Source organism: Pelecanus crispus, chromosome 1, assembly GCF_030463565.1.
Source record: "Pelecanus crispus isolate bPelCri1 chromosome 1, bPelCri1.pri, whole genome shotgun sequence".
NCBI lineage: Eukaryota > Metazoa > Chordata > Aves > Pelecaniformes > Pelecanidae > Pelecanus > Pelecanus crispus.
Genome location: NC_134643.1, coordinates 54830209 through 54844414, shown reverse-complemented (window position 1 = coordinate 54844414; position 14206 = coordinate 54830209). Strand labels below are relative to the sequence as shown.

General features: G+C 39.8%; 1 protein-coding gene across 2 annotated transcripts in view; it reads right to left on the bottom strand.

Annotated features, from left to right (window-relative positions):
• ANO4 (anoctamin 4) overlaps nt 1-14206 on the bottom strand; it is a 225105-nt gene that overhangs the window by 105533 nt on the left and 105366 nt on the right. The window contains exon 4 of one of the 2 annotated variants that reach the window (XM_075711548.1): nt 8872-8982. The exons of the other annotated variant lie outside the window; for it this stretch is intronic. Within the exon in view, the coding sequence (XP_075567663.1) occupies nt 8872-8982 (111 nt within the window). The remainder of the gene's footprint in view (nt 1-8871; nt 8983-14206) is intronic. 2 annotated transcript variants of the gene reach the window in all.

Sequence of the window (14206 nt, the reverse complement as noted above, 5' to 3'; positions counted from 1 at the left end):
CCAACCATGCCCACTAAACCATGCCCCAAAGCGCCACATCTACATGTTTTTTTAACACCTCCAGGGATGATGACTCCACCACCTCTCTGGGTAGCCTGTTCCAATGAGTTAAAAACTGGCACTGTACTCAAGGTTCAAGCAGCATTAGCTTTAGGGTGACGTTCCCTGCTCTGCTGACCAAGGAGGTAATGAGAAGCTGTGGGCAGAGCTGCTGTGCAAGTCTACAATCCCCCATAAGGGCCGCTGATCTGCTGACTGAGCAGCTGTTGGATGGTAGACGCAAGGCAGGCAGGCTGCGGCCAGTGAGGTCCACCTTTGCACCCCATACGCTGCAGGTCTGGTGCAAAAGTGTGATGGAGAAATGTGTGGTGGGGGGAAGAAAAATGGCTTTTCTAAGGATCAAGCTTCAGCTGTGGATAGAATTCATCTCTCCAGCCTCATGTTTCATGGGCAAAATCCAGAATTACGACAGTAGAGTCGTAACTGTTAGAAGGGACACCCAAAGGTCAGCTACTGAGCCTCCTCCCATGACTAGGGCAGGATCAAACATTTATCATTCTTGACAGAAATTTGTCTAACCCACTATTCCTCACCCTTTTTTTCAAACTTGACTGACTTTTGGAATAATTCTTCTGTTGTGCAATAACCTATTGATCCTTTTGCTTCTCTGCAACTCCCCTAACTTAGTGACAGGCAGTTGTAATTCCTGTTGACAAGAATTTATCTTAACAGGGAACAGCCAAATGTCTCTAATTGCTGACAGCAACTTAGTTCCATTTCTAACTCCTGGCTGCAGGTGTAAATATCCATTCCCCCACTGTGGAGAGAATGAATAGCTGCCAGAAATTAAAGGGCATTAACTGTTCCCAGCCATCATGAGCATTTTGTGACCTCTTTTTCACCTTTCCCTTCTTCAGGGGCCATAGCCCAGTTTAAGAAACCTTTTTAAAAAAATCTCCAATGCTACTGACTCCACAGTCTCTGCAGGTAGCCTATTTTTCATTATCACAAGCAGATGAAAGTTTTCTTCATAATCTTGGTCCTGAATATGCATCTATGTTGCAATTTAAATATATTATTCTTTTCCTATCAATCAATCATGACCATGGGGAAGAGACTACTCCCTCTTTGCATGTCTTTTACAGTATCTAAAGTCTGTTATTACAGCTGTAGCTAGGTAAAAAAGAAAACCCTATCAAAATATTCAAGAACTCCTTCATTTTCATGCATAAAATAAGGACAGGGTTAATGAAATACTTTGAGCTTTCAATTGCAATGCTTTTTCTCATAAAGCCACTAAAAATTTCAGAAACGACAGAAAAGTCTTCACATCGAAATGAATCCACTCTAGATACTAAGCTAATGAACTAACTTAAGCAGCATAATTTTTTATAGATATTCAGAGATTTTAACTTTTAACTGCATTTTTTCCCATCTGGACAGCATAACGATAAGAAATTCTGTGCCAGATTTACAGTATTTAGGATAACATACTACTCCTCAAGTTTACCAATTTTGGTGTTGCATACAGATTAATCTATCCATCATTCTTTGTATCCCAATGTTAGTATAGCACAATAATTAATCCTTACTTAACACTCCATATCATAATTCATCAGTTTAAGATAGCATCCTTTGTTCTGCAGGATCTCAATCAGCTTTTACAGAGACACTGGGAGTAATAGCTTCACCTACTTCACTTTCTTTTACAGTGTGTATATCATAATAGTCTGTGAACATATCAGAGATGTAAAACCTCTTTTTGCAGATAAATTTTTCTTGCTGTTTTAAGGCTGTTTTTACTATCAGTCCATTTATTTTACTTATCCTTCTTTTGCAAAAAGTGCCAGGATAGAGACAAATATTCAGGACTGAGTTTTCCACTTTAAAACTGGCCTTGGCTTCACACCATCCTGTTCCCAGTTAGGGATGAGGTTACTGACAGGAGTGGAGAAGAGCATCCTGGTGTTGTTTTGGTTTATATGATGGGGAGGGCCTGCAGCTCCTCAGTGTCACTGTGTCTGTATCCAACTTGTCCTAGGACAAACTACAGAAGTTTTAGGAGACTTAGAAGGCAAAAAACAGGCTCCAGTTTATCCACATGCAGCAGCAATGTTAAAGAATTATTTGGCACCTTGATCCATTTCAATCTACAGAAATCATTCTACAGATGCCTATAAAAGAAGGGGAACTGCCACAAGACAGCAGTCTAACCACCTGCCCTTCACTGTCCTTACTGTTTCAAAGGGCAAGAATGGAAACATTCCACCCTATCAGATAATAATCTGGATGTAGATCATGACCAGCTTTTGCATACATGTTCATATGTAGAAGAATTCATCTGAATACTCAACAGAACAAACTACTGAAACAGAAAACATTTTGAATGACTTGAATCTCCACTGAACTGAAACCCAGCAGAGTGCCTCCATGAGAGCAACACACAAACCTGTATATGATCAACACCTCAATATAGTCTGAAAACATTCGTGGAAAATACAAAAATAATTAAATAGTGAAGCTGCCTGAAGATTATGCAAGATATATCTCTGTTGCAGACAGAGGCAATGAAAGATGTAAAAATGAAAGTTTTGCCTGTATGCTAGGCTCAAGGGAATTTGAACTAGCTTTTTCCTGCCATTAAGACTTCTTTGGTATAAAAGATGAGGCTTTTGAGATACTAGAACTGCTGCTTCCTGAAGTGCCAGTGATGCTGTGGGTTGCAAAATGGATGGTTTTCAAGTGGGTGTTTTGAGTTACACAACTTGGTGTCTAAGAGAGTGAATGTGTTTGGGGGTTTCAAGCAGAAAATTACTGGATTATTCTGAGGACTTGTGAGGAGTAAAAAATCTTATTTCAAGGTCATGTTAAAATCCAGCCCACCTCAGCAGTGTCTAGAAGTTGTGGAAGCAGTGAATCTTAGCTAGTTAGTGAAAATAGCTACCAGAACCTGTCCAGATAGCCTGTAGTAGAAAATGGCTTATATCAGAAGTATGCAGATAATTGGCATGCTGGTTGGTAGCTTCAGCAAACAGGATAGGTAGTGAAGAGATGTGCTGAACTACCTGGTCAGCGCTAAAGGTGCCTGTTACCTTCTTCCAGCTGCAGAAAAGGTGTGCTGCTGGTGAGAAAGTGGAACTCTTTACACTGCAGTTGCCTTGCTGTGTATGTTTTTGAAAATACACTCTTAGTGTTTCAGTCACTGAAACTAAACATAGGGCCCTATCATTTGCTGAGAACATTTTTCTACCCCAAATCTCATTGGATACTTAAAAAAAAAGAAAAATCATACAATACTGTTCCATAAAGCTAAATAAATAATTTAAAAAGCAAATCCTCTTTGCTTTATTTTAATAATGGTGATGGTACTTCTAAGCGAACTCTCCTGCTGCCTGTGGCTAGCACAGCCACTTCACTCCAATGGACATTAACACCTATGCTAAAGCCATAATCAGGGCTCCATCTTCTCTGTCCCCTTCAGATCATGATATGCATATATCCACAAATGACCTTAACAGAATGATATATAATAATGTCATCATATATATGCTATTTGGGAGACACACTGGTGCTAGTATAGAGTCATCTCTTTTTAAGCAGTGAAATTTAACAGCAATATAGAGCAGCATGTACATTGCCACAGGAGATACTAAGAATTCGCCCTCTGGTTTTAGATCAGCTTAAATTTAAATATGCAAGTTCTTTTCTCCCCCTCATGTTCCATTTTGTGGAAAAAAATCAAAATGACTTGATAATTCAGAATCCCTTGACGAGCTGAAAAAAATGTAGATATATAAATATTTTTATCCCAAATACAGTACAACCATACATTCTGAAAACTGAATGCTGGGAAATTGAGAGTCTATGCACAATCTCAGCAGGTCTACAAGCCACTTTGGACCAAATGGATGATTTAAGCAGCGCTCAAACATAAGACAAGATAACTCCTTTAACCTTGTGAAGATGGACACTCAAAAACTGAGGGTTTTGAAAATAAGAATTTTCATTAAAAAATGGGACCTGACCATGTTTTTGTGTGGCAAGATGGAAGCATGCTGTGCTGGTTTTGACTGGGATAGAGTTAATTTTCTTCACAGTAGCTAGTATGGGGCTATATTTTGGATTTACTGGAAATGGTGTTGATAATACAGAGATGTTTTAGTTACTGATGAACAGTGCTCACACAGAGTCAAGGCCTTTTCTGCTTCTCACTCCACCCCACCAGTGAGGAGGCTGGGGGTGCACAAGAAGCTGGGAGGGGACACAGCCGGGACAGCTGACCCCAGCTGACCAAAGGGACATTCCATACCGTATGATGTCATGCTCAGCATATAAAGCTGGGGGAAGAAGAAGGAAGTGGGGGACATTTGGAGTTATGGCATTTTGTCTTCCCAAGTAACCGTTACATGTGATGGAACCCTGCTTTCCTGGAGATGGCTGAACATCTGCCTGCCGATGGGAAGAAGCAAATTAATTCCTTGTTTTGCTTTGCTTGCAATCGTGGCTTTTGCTTTGCCTGTTAAAACGTCTTTATGTCAACCCATGAGTTTTCTCACTTTTACTCTTCTGATTCTCTCTCCCATCCCACCGGGGGCAGGGAGCGAGCGAGTGGCTGTGGGGCTTAGTTGCCGGCTGGGGTTAAACCACAACACATGCTCAGAGATCATGTTTCTATTAATTAATTGTCATTTTATTACCACTTGTCACACCAAGCCATCAAGTATACTCTAGCTTTGGATAATGCAAGCTCAAGATCAATATTCCAGAAACTGCTCTTTGGAAGCTTTTAGGCTTGTCAGTAACATTGAAGAGCAAATTTCCTTAAAAATTCTTACTAGCAATGTTTATAACAAGTATAGAGCATTTCTACATGTTAATGGTGGTGGAAAAAAAATGATTGGGTTTAAAAGCACCAATATTGAACAATACCTCTTAATAAAATTCCTGAGTAGAAAACACCTGTTTTGCAGAGACTTTCAAAGCAGAAAAATTCAAGTGTGAAAGACCAAGAACCTTTCTGCATCTTGTTGTACTACATGTTATGTTTTTACAGCACCTATTTGGATTTTTGGATACAAACATTTTTCTGCACTCAGTAAGGCTGGCAGATATAATTTACAAATCTTTGCTTTGAGGCTGCTATCCTACAGATACCACGCAGCCCAGAACTTTTTATCATGTTAAATGCTAAATTCAGTAACTACACAGTGGATCAGCAACCCTGTCGCAGGAAACTCACTCCTTTCTGGCTTCCAGATTATGAGAATTAAAATGAGAGGATCAAATTCTTTTTTATTAAATCTAGTGAGAGTCAACATAAACTGGATTTTGAAAAATATTCTAAAAAGCCAGAGAATTCTTAGAATTTTGAGTTTACTGCAATGGAAATGAGAATAAGTTTAATACATTGAAGCAAATTATAGAAATTAATGAATAAAGCTTGATATCTGAGCTTTTTTTTTTTTTTTTAAAGAAAGCTATTCACTGCTTTTTCACAAGAAGTCCATCTTCTCAGTGTAATAACTAGGAAACAGCCATGAAAGACTTTGCTAGCTTTTGCCATGGCCCTGAGGGCACCGCCAGCCCTGACTGTCCCTGCCTTGACCCCAGGGCTCCCTCCACCCTGCCCAAGACCCCATTTCAGTCCCCCCCGAACTGTCAGCCCCTGCCCCAGTGATGCTGCAGCAGTGGTGGTCTCCAGCTCCCCACAGCCCTGCCCTGCCCTGCCACAGCCCCACTGCACCAGGGAGGTACCCGATGATCAGGGCTGGGGCTGTCCCCAGTGCCCCCCGGCTGCTCTGCTGCTGGCTGGGGCTGTGGCATGGGTACAGGCTGTGAGTAGGCAACAACAGGGAATTCTGGTATATATCTGACAGATAGTTCATGGAGATCCTTGATGCCTCTGCTGTCTAGTTTACACGTTTGGTTTAGGTCAGATGCATCACACTGTTTTGCAATTTTACACCCAGTGCCATCCCCTATTTTACAGTGTGTGTCTATAGCCATTTTCAGATTAGTTATTACTGTTTCTGGACTGTCTGTGATAGACTACAGATAATTTCTGAATATCATGTGGTCAAGAAGAAACTGTTTTATAAAAGACTTACCAGAATTCTTTAGAAAAATGTGTTTAAGACTACCATGAACTATGGCACTTAAATGCAGAATTTAGCTCTGATGCAGTAGAAATTACTTTTAAGTCTTTTATAACAGTATATTCCCATAAAAGTAAATAATGAGATGGTAAATCTTTATCTTCAGTTGCAGTCTAAGAGATTCAGTAAGGTAAAAGAAAAAAAAGTAGCTTTGGAGCAAAATACTTGTTTTAAGTAACTAAACTTTAAAAAACAAAACAAAACAAAAAACCCTCTGCTATTGAACAGTCACTCTTCACAGTCTACCAAACAGAATGAGATACCAGCTAGCTAAAGTTGCACAAGGCACCTTCTGAATAAGGAAATGTTCAGAAAACTCACGTTAGCAAGAAAAAAAACAAAGTGGTCTTTAAAAACATCATTAGCCTTTTAAAATTTTCATCCAATGCTAACAACAACTGGGAATAAAAGTAACAATGACTATGCAGAGCAACCACTCTAGAAAGAATATTTAGGCATGTTTATCCTGATTATTTGATATTCACAACAGACTGCAGGTGACAAGACACTTCCCTGGCCACATAACAAGCCTTTGCAAACTGGGTTGTACAGTCATAGCAATCTCTTTGTCTTTCCAGAAGAAAATGTAGCTGAAGGACACAGATTAACTTCCCAACAGCAATTGTATCTAGTCTGAATAAAGAAATCCACTGTCTTCAAGGATGCATCCTTCTCAAATGGCTCAAAAATAATCTATAAATCAAAATGTTAATTCTTAAAAGACTCTCTGTTTAATGCTATTTATTTTTTTAAATTATGTTCAAATTGCTAAAACAATTTGGGAGCCTACTTCTATTCAGCTTATATCCAGTAATCACTTGCAAATATTTGTTTTACTTAGGGTAGGATTCACCTGCATTTACATGTCCACAGTGCAGATGTTTGTGTCTAAGCTGTGATAGTGATTCAAGTTAGCTTATCTCCCTAAATTCCATTTGCAGGCAACAGAGGCAAATAACCGCTTCCCATTTGCAGGTCATCTGATCTATATTACACACTTACTTTCAAATGAGACAAACTGGACTTGTAGACATGCTAGTTACATTCTGTTGATCACAAAGGGAGCTTAGACAATGAATTCAGATCTTGATACATTCATTGTAAACCCTTATGTTCAAGTCAGCTGAGTGCCTTCTTTATGGTCACAGAAACCCGGCATACTTTTAAAAGAAACTTTGTTTTTTATCTACAAGTTTAATATTTGAGGTTATAAGCAAACCTGTGCCCTGCTGAATGGAACTTTGGGGTTATTTATCACAGGGATATAATCAGAGAGTGTGATATTGAAATATGACACAGTACCAAGGGAAGTTGAGATATGGCCATTTTAAAAAGAAGCTGCTTTGGACAAACACTGTTAAATCTAATCTTGACATCTAATTGTTTTAAACAAATCATCCATTTTTATTCTCCTCACACATGTGCTTGAAATGGAGAAGACAATTGTTTCTTGTATTCCAATATGGTCTCCTCCCAACTTGAATTTGCTTATCCTTGTTTATCTATCTGGTCTATTCAGCCTTTGAAAGACTATAGTGCCTTTTCAGACTCTCCAGTCCACATCCCAACTGCCCCCAGGCCTATATCTGGGCTCTGCAGGTGTGAAGAAGAGGGAAGAAAGCAAAATCTCGTATTAAGATTTCCTGATGGGAAAAGCTTTTTAAGTTACAAAACACAGGGTTCATCCTAAACCTACAGCTTAAACAACGAGGTGATTCAATTTCAAATTATTAGCCCTGTCATCATACCAATCTGAGAGTTTTCCTTCCACTCCCAAACTAATACCACCACCAAATGACCTGATCCTACCACTGTACAGTTCCTTACTCATATGGCAAAAATCAGGAGGAGTGCAGGGTTTTACATTCTTATACATCTTTTATCATTCAAGAATGTATGTTGCTGTTTCTCACTTTAGAAAATTGTTACCCAAAACACCCAGTTTAAAATAAAACTGGAAAAGAAGGAAACCAGGAAGCCATGACATGCATTTTGATTCTTAGCCTGCATAAGAGTTTTCAGTCTATTATGAAAAATTCCCACTGAAATTCCAAATTTTTTGGATTCCAGAGTTGTGTCAGTTTTGGCTGGGTGGGGTGTCTTCCGCTGTTGTTAACAAGAGTACTATTTCTTCTAGCACAAGTCTTGAGATCATTCTGCAGTTCCATTTAAGAAGGGTGGACCAATGAATTTTTAGTCCACAGCACATTACTTGTGAAAAGAGATGGTTTCATGAAGTATCTAAGATACACAGACCTTCAGTTGTTGTGACAAGCTCATCACTTCTGCTCCCAAAAATTACCAGCTGAAAAAAATGTGAATATACCCCAACACTTTGGAACAGCTGGAACTTCATATCCAGTCATAAATGCCAGACTGCAGCATTTGCATGACATTATTAGTTCACACAGCCATTCAGGAGTGTAAAGAATGGATTAAAGTAACAGAAATCTTAATATTTCTGATTACTTCTGCGTAAGAAATATATACTGCTAGAATCCTTAGGCACATAATAATTCAAATCTTACTGCAACTTCTCTGATAGTAAAAGATTTCTTACTGGCCTTCAATAACTCATTGAACTTTCTCAGAGATTTTAGCAATACATACTCACTTATCATTCAGTTCATCACTTTGTTCCTTCAGTTATAATTTCAATGCATCTCAATTGATTCTTCTACCATAAGCCCAATTTTGCATCCAAGGAATAACTTACTTTCTTGTATTGCATTAAGAATTTCTGAAAAGTCCACATCTGTCTTCTGTATGTCTGGTTTTATCCATATCTGTGTTTCCAGCTGGTTAACCTGCAAATCTTCTCTTCCTTCTGAAGAAATTGAAGAGATTGATGTGGTTTGTGACAGTATGGAAGAAAATCCAGCCAAGGGGCTTTCAGGTGGGGGAACTTACACATTGAATAAAGATAATTTAAAGATACCTTTTTCCCCCTAGCAGAACCAATTTTTCTTCAAACCAAGCAGCTTTAGATAGAACATGGACTGATTTAAAGCTAAAGAGAATGGAACAACAACATCCTCTGTCATCAGCAATGATGCAGAGTCACCACTGGTTAGTCCCGCCTTCAGGTCAACATGTGCCACCATGCCAAGAGCATCCCCTCACCACACTGTCTACAAAACTAACTCCAAAATGTGAAAACAGACAAGACACATTGTTACAAATGACACAGCACTACAGGAACAACCAGGCTAAAATAAAACACACTAACACACAAAGGACGAATTAAACCTCAAGACAGAAACCAACCGTTAGGACAAAACCAGCACAGACAGCAAGTTTCAGCCACAGGACACCATACGTTCTCACATGCCAAGCTGCTGGCATGCCATGGTCTAGGAAGCACTTCAGTACTGCAGTCCATTTCCAAGGGGGTCACACTGGTATGTAATCGTTGCTGTTTAAAAGCACTGCAGAATAAAAACATAGGCTAGCGGGTCACAGTTTCAAACCTATTTGCACATGTAAATAGGCACAAGATTTGCCCATTTCAGTGTTCTTTCAACATGAGCAAAGAAACGAGGAAGTTTTGAAAACACACCCTTTCCATGTAAAGAAAGGTAATTGCATGTCAAGAGGAGACAGGAAAATGTACTGGGCAAATGGGTTTAAGCTGCTGGCTACATGGTACTCTGATACAGCCAGAGACAAGGAGGGAGCTACCGGGCATATGGCTGGTTTTTAAAGAGTGGCAGCAAAACCTGACCTTTCACAAAGGCATCTGTTAGAAGTGATGCTCTTGAGTAACTAATATACAGAGTTAGCAGAGAGCTGCAGCAGTCAGGAAGCTATCTGGGAAAGGACTTCACAACAAAAAGGCCATGGTAGAAGAAGAAACCTTCAGGTCATTTAGTCCATTACTGTGCCTTCACTAATGGCCATTACTCATGCTTTTGATGGAAGCATTTTCCTTCTGCAGTCTGCCTGTAACAAGCTGGTCTTGTTTTGAATTCCCTCCTAGTCCATTGTATCTTTCCCTTCCCCTTGCCAAATTACTATCTCACCACCACCTTAATGAGATCTATGAATTGTATTCCTGGGCACAAAATTACTCAACCCTATTTTAAAGACCCTTCACTTTTTGGAAATACAGATCTCAAAATGGGTACACATACACCAGCTTTAGACTTTTTTATTTCCCAGTGTTAAAATATTAGAAATTCAAACCATCTCATGCTTGCCCCAGCGTATTCTTTTGTTCCACAGCAAAGACCCACTGTTAACATCAGAGACAGCTCTCCTTGTAGATTCCTGTAAAGTGATCTGTCATAGCAGCAGCAGGAGTCAGCCCTTAATGATGTAGAACAAAGACAATTCCTTAAGCGAGACAGCTGATTATTCGTATAATAGCAACCTAGGGAAATCTGCAGATGGCCTCAGAGGTGGGAAGCCAGGGTTTGCCCCAGAAGAGAATTCTGTGGACAAAGGAAAAATACTGCAGCTGCTGGAAAAGACATATAAACAATAGAATGGAGGTAGAGAAGTAAGTAATGGACAGCAATTCAGTTAAGCAGCTTTGCAAGTGATATCATTTAGTTTCCTGTTAAATACTCAGCTACCACTTTTAACGTATACAATTACATATTTGCATCCTCAAATCCACCAGCCTTTCTTCTCCATTTCAACCCTGGTTAGAGCAAAATAATGAAAATATTGACAAATACAAAATACCCCCTCCTCTCCAAAGCCCTCCATCCTTGTTGCACCCAAGTCACTGCTCCTCAGGACACAGTAGCAGGATCCCTGCAGCATCTCCAACAGATCTGAACTAATTGGGCCAGGGAGAGAGGAAGTGACAGCCAGCCAGCAATGGCTGTCCTGAAGTGCTGATATCAGATGGACTATCCAACCACAGGCCTCTTAGTAAAATGAAGCTGTCGGAGAACATACATATTCAATTTCAAGGCCACTTTTTAATTAATGAAAAATACTGTCTAGAAAGTGTTCAGGAAATGTCCAGCCTAAACCTAACTGTTGTTCAGCCTAACACAGCCTACAAAGCCAAGACAAATTTTTCTGCCTTCAAATCTCCTCTCCTGTATTTGACTCATTTGCAGTACAGGGATCTTCCAGCAATCCACACAAATGACAGTCTCATATGCTTCTCTGATTTACAGTAGCCTTAATATCTGGCCTTACTGCACAAATATCAGACCAACAACATCGTCCTCTGATTTCACTCAAAATTGTAGGCATAATCTTCTACCGGTCATTTGTGATTCAATGCAAGGCTAATCACAAACTTGCCTTCAACAAAAGGAGAAAAAGAAATGTATCTGCTGACATCATAGCTTCTAACTAAGTGGCTGCAGGAACACTTTCTTCTCCCATAATCTTCATGGTGCCAATAAACAGACTTGCATCAAGGCACATTTGCTTCTACACTCCTCCGTCTCCCTCAGCACCCACTTTGCAGCAGGGAGCGCTGCATTTTTTAGCTGAGAGGAGCAATCCCTATGTGATGGGTTATGGACTGGCCAAATTAATGTTTGCTGATTTGTTGGTGGACAGAGATTTTAGCCAGCAGCTCTTTGGAAAAAGCCACAGTATTCTGTCCCACATCCAAAAGAGATTTATTTTCTTTATCTTACCACAGATGTCCAATACAACAAACCAAGATAGTATCTGGTGTTGCTGTTGCTATTGAGGGAACGTGAGCCTGGCTTTAGCATTTCCTTCTTGCTTTAGCAGCTGGTGATTTATGCTTTATAAGTGACACATCCCACTGAATAAACTCTAAGTAATATTGCCTGCAAGGTTGAGAGGGAAAGACCCTCTTTCCATAGAAACATAAGAAATAAACAGACACAAGTAAAAGTGAAGTAAATACTACATTTATCAAATTTTAGGTGATTTTATTAAAAGATCAGTTTGAGATTTTTCTCAACTTCCTGAGACATTTTAGTTCAACTGAAGTCATATTTTATATTAGCTCATGGCATTCACTCTGATTTACTTGTTGATGCATAAAGCAGCACATAAAATAGCATACCTTTTCCTTTATTTGTTTTGAAAAGTCTTTACTAATTAGGTGAGGAAAACAAATGAGATTTTAAAAAGGCATTTCATTTTTAGAGGCTGAATAAGATGGCTTGTTCTAAACCAGAATTTTAACATACTTCTAAATATTAAAATGATCACATCTCAGATAAGCGAATTACGTAGCGAGGTAGTTAGTACGGTACTAATGTTAAACAAGGTCATTCCCACTGCCGTGAGAGAGATTTTGTGTCTGTTTAAGAACATACTCAGGTTCTTTTCTGGATGAGGCCTTGTTACATGTATCTAGTATCTAGCCAATTATCACAACCAGATTTTTAGATATGAACTTTACAAGGAAAAGTCTATTTTCTTACACAGTAAACACCTGGAACCAGATTTTGAAAACCTGCACATTTTTATACATGCGCTGTGATGTGCAAATCATATTTGTAGAGGATACGCTCACACTGTGGTCTGAAATTGAGCATGAGCACTTTGGGTGCACAGAAAAATGCACATCATTTCAGTATTTGGCACAAAAATAAAAAATACAAAATTAAGCTGATGGAACAAGTGCTGCTGTTTCTCAATGCACAATAAAGGGCTCATATTTACTCCATATTTCTGGATGGACACGTGAGAACAGAGCTGATCTTTGTAATTCACCGAGGCAGCCAGGGGTTCCTGAAGAGTTTTACCACTTAGGTTCTGCTCATTTGTTGAAACAGAAATAGTTGACTCGGTCGCTTTCTGAAATCACAGTCACTCTTAGAATCACAGAATCATAGAATAGTTCAGGTTGGAAAAGACCTTTAAGATCATCCAGTCCAACCATTAACCTAACATTACCAAGTCCACCACTAAACCAGTTCAGGGTAGAGTAGCAATTTCCTGTTTCCTGGCTTGGTGGCTGGATTATTTTTTAATGAAAGTAAAAACTAGAAATCATTTAGATTGGAAAGGACCTCTAAGATCATCAGTCCAATCATCAACCCAAAACCCCCATGCCCACTAAACCATGTCACAAAGTGCCCCGTCTACCCGTTTTTTGAACACCTCCAGGGATGGTGACTACACCACCTCTCTGGGCAGCCTGTTCCAATGCTTGACCACCCTTTCTGTGAAGAAATTTTTCCTAATATCCAATCTAAACCTCCCCTGGTGTAGCTTGAGCCCATTTCCTCTCATCCTATTGCTAACTACCTGGGAGAAGAAACCAACACCCACCTCACTGCAACCTCCTTTTAGGTAGTTGTAGAGAGCGATAAGGTCTCCCCTCAGCCTCCTCTTCTCTAGGCTAAACAATCCCAGTTCCCTCAGCCGCTCCTCGTAAGACTTGTGCTCCAGACCCGTCACCAGCTTCGCTGACCCTCTCTGGACATGCTCCAGCACCTCAATGTCCTTTTTGTATTGAAGGGCCCAAAACTGGACACAGCATTCCAGGTGTGGCCTCACCAGTGCTGAGTACAGGGGGACAATCAGCCCTCTGCTCCTACTGGCTCATGTTTAGCCAGCTGTCAACTGGAAATGAGGGAGGGCAAAGACGATTTAATATCAGCAGGATCATTTGATTTCATCCTGATCAGCTTCATATTAAACATAAAACATTGGTTCCTTTTGACTAACTCTAGTGTAGATATTACCTTCCTCAATGGAAATAAAAAAGAGGAAACAAAAAAGAGGACGTTTCAGAGTTTTCTACAACTTTTTTGTCCAGGTGGAGGAGTTTGTCCTCTCCACGTACAGCTAAGACTGTTCCTGAAAGTACAGGCTGAGTCCACATAGAAATGAGTTTTGCATCATGAAGGATAACTCTGTCTTTCATTGTTTGTCTTCCTCTTGAACAGATATGAAAAGATGCAATATCAGCATTTTTCAAGATCTATTTTTCCCCTCCACAGAGGGATTTAAGAACAAGAATCTTTGGAAATGTCAAAAGGTCTTTTGGGAGGTCAGGTTAACATTGATGATCTGCAAGCCACCAGTGCACAGGGCAGTAACATTGGTGAGTCATGCTCACCTTTCTCCTGAGGTCCTTGCTCCCCACATGA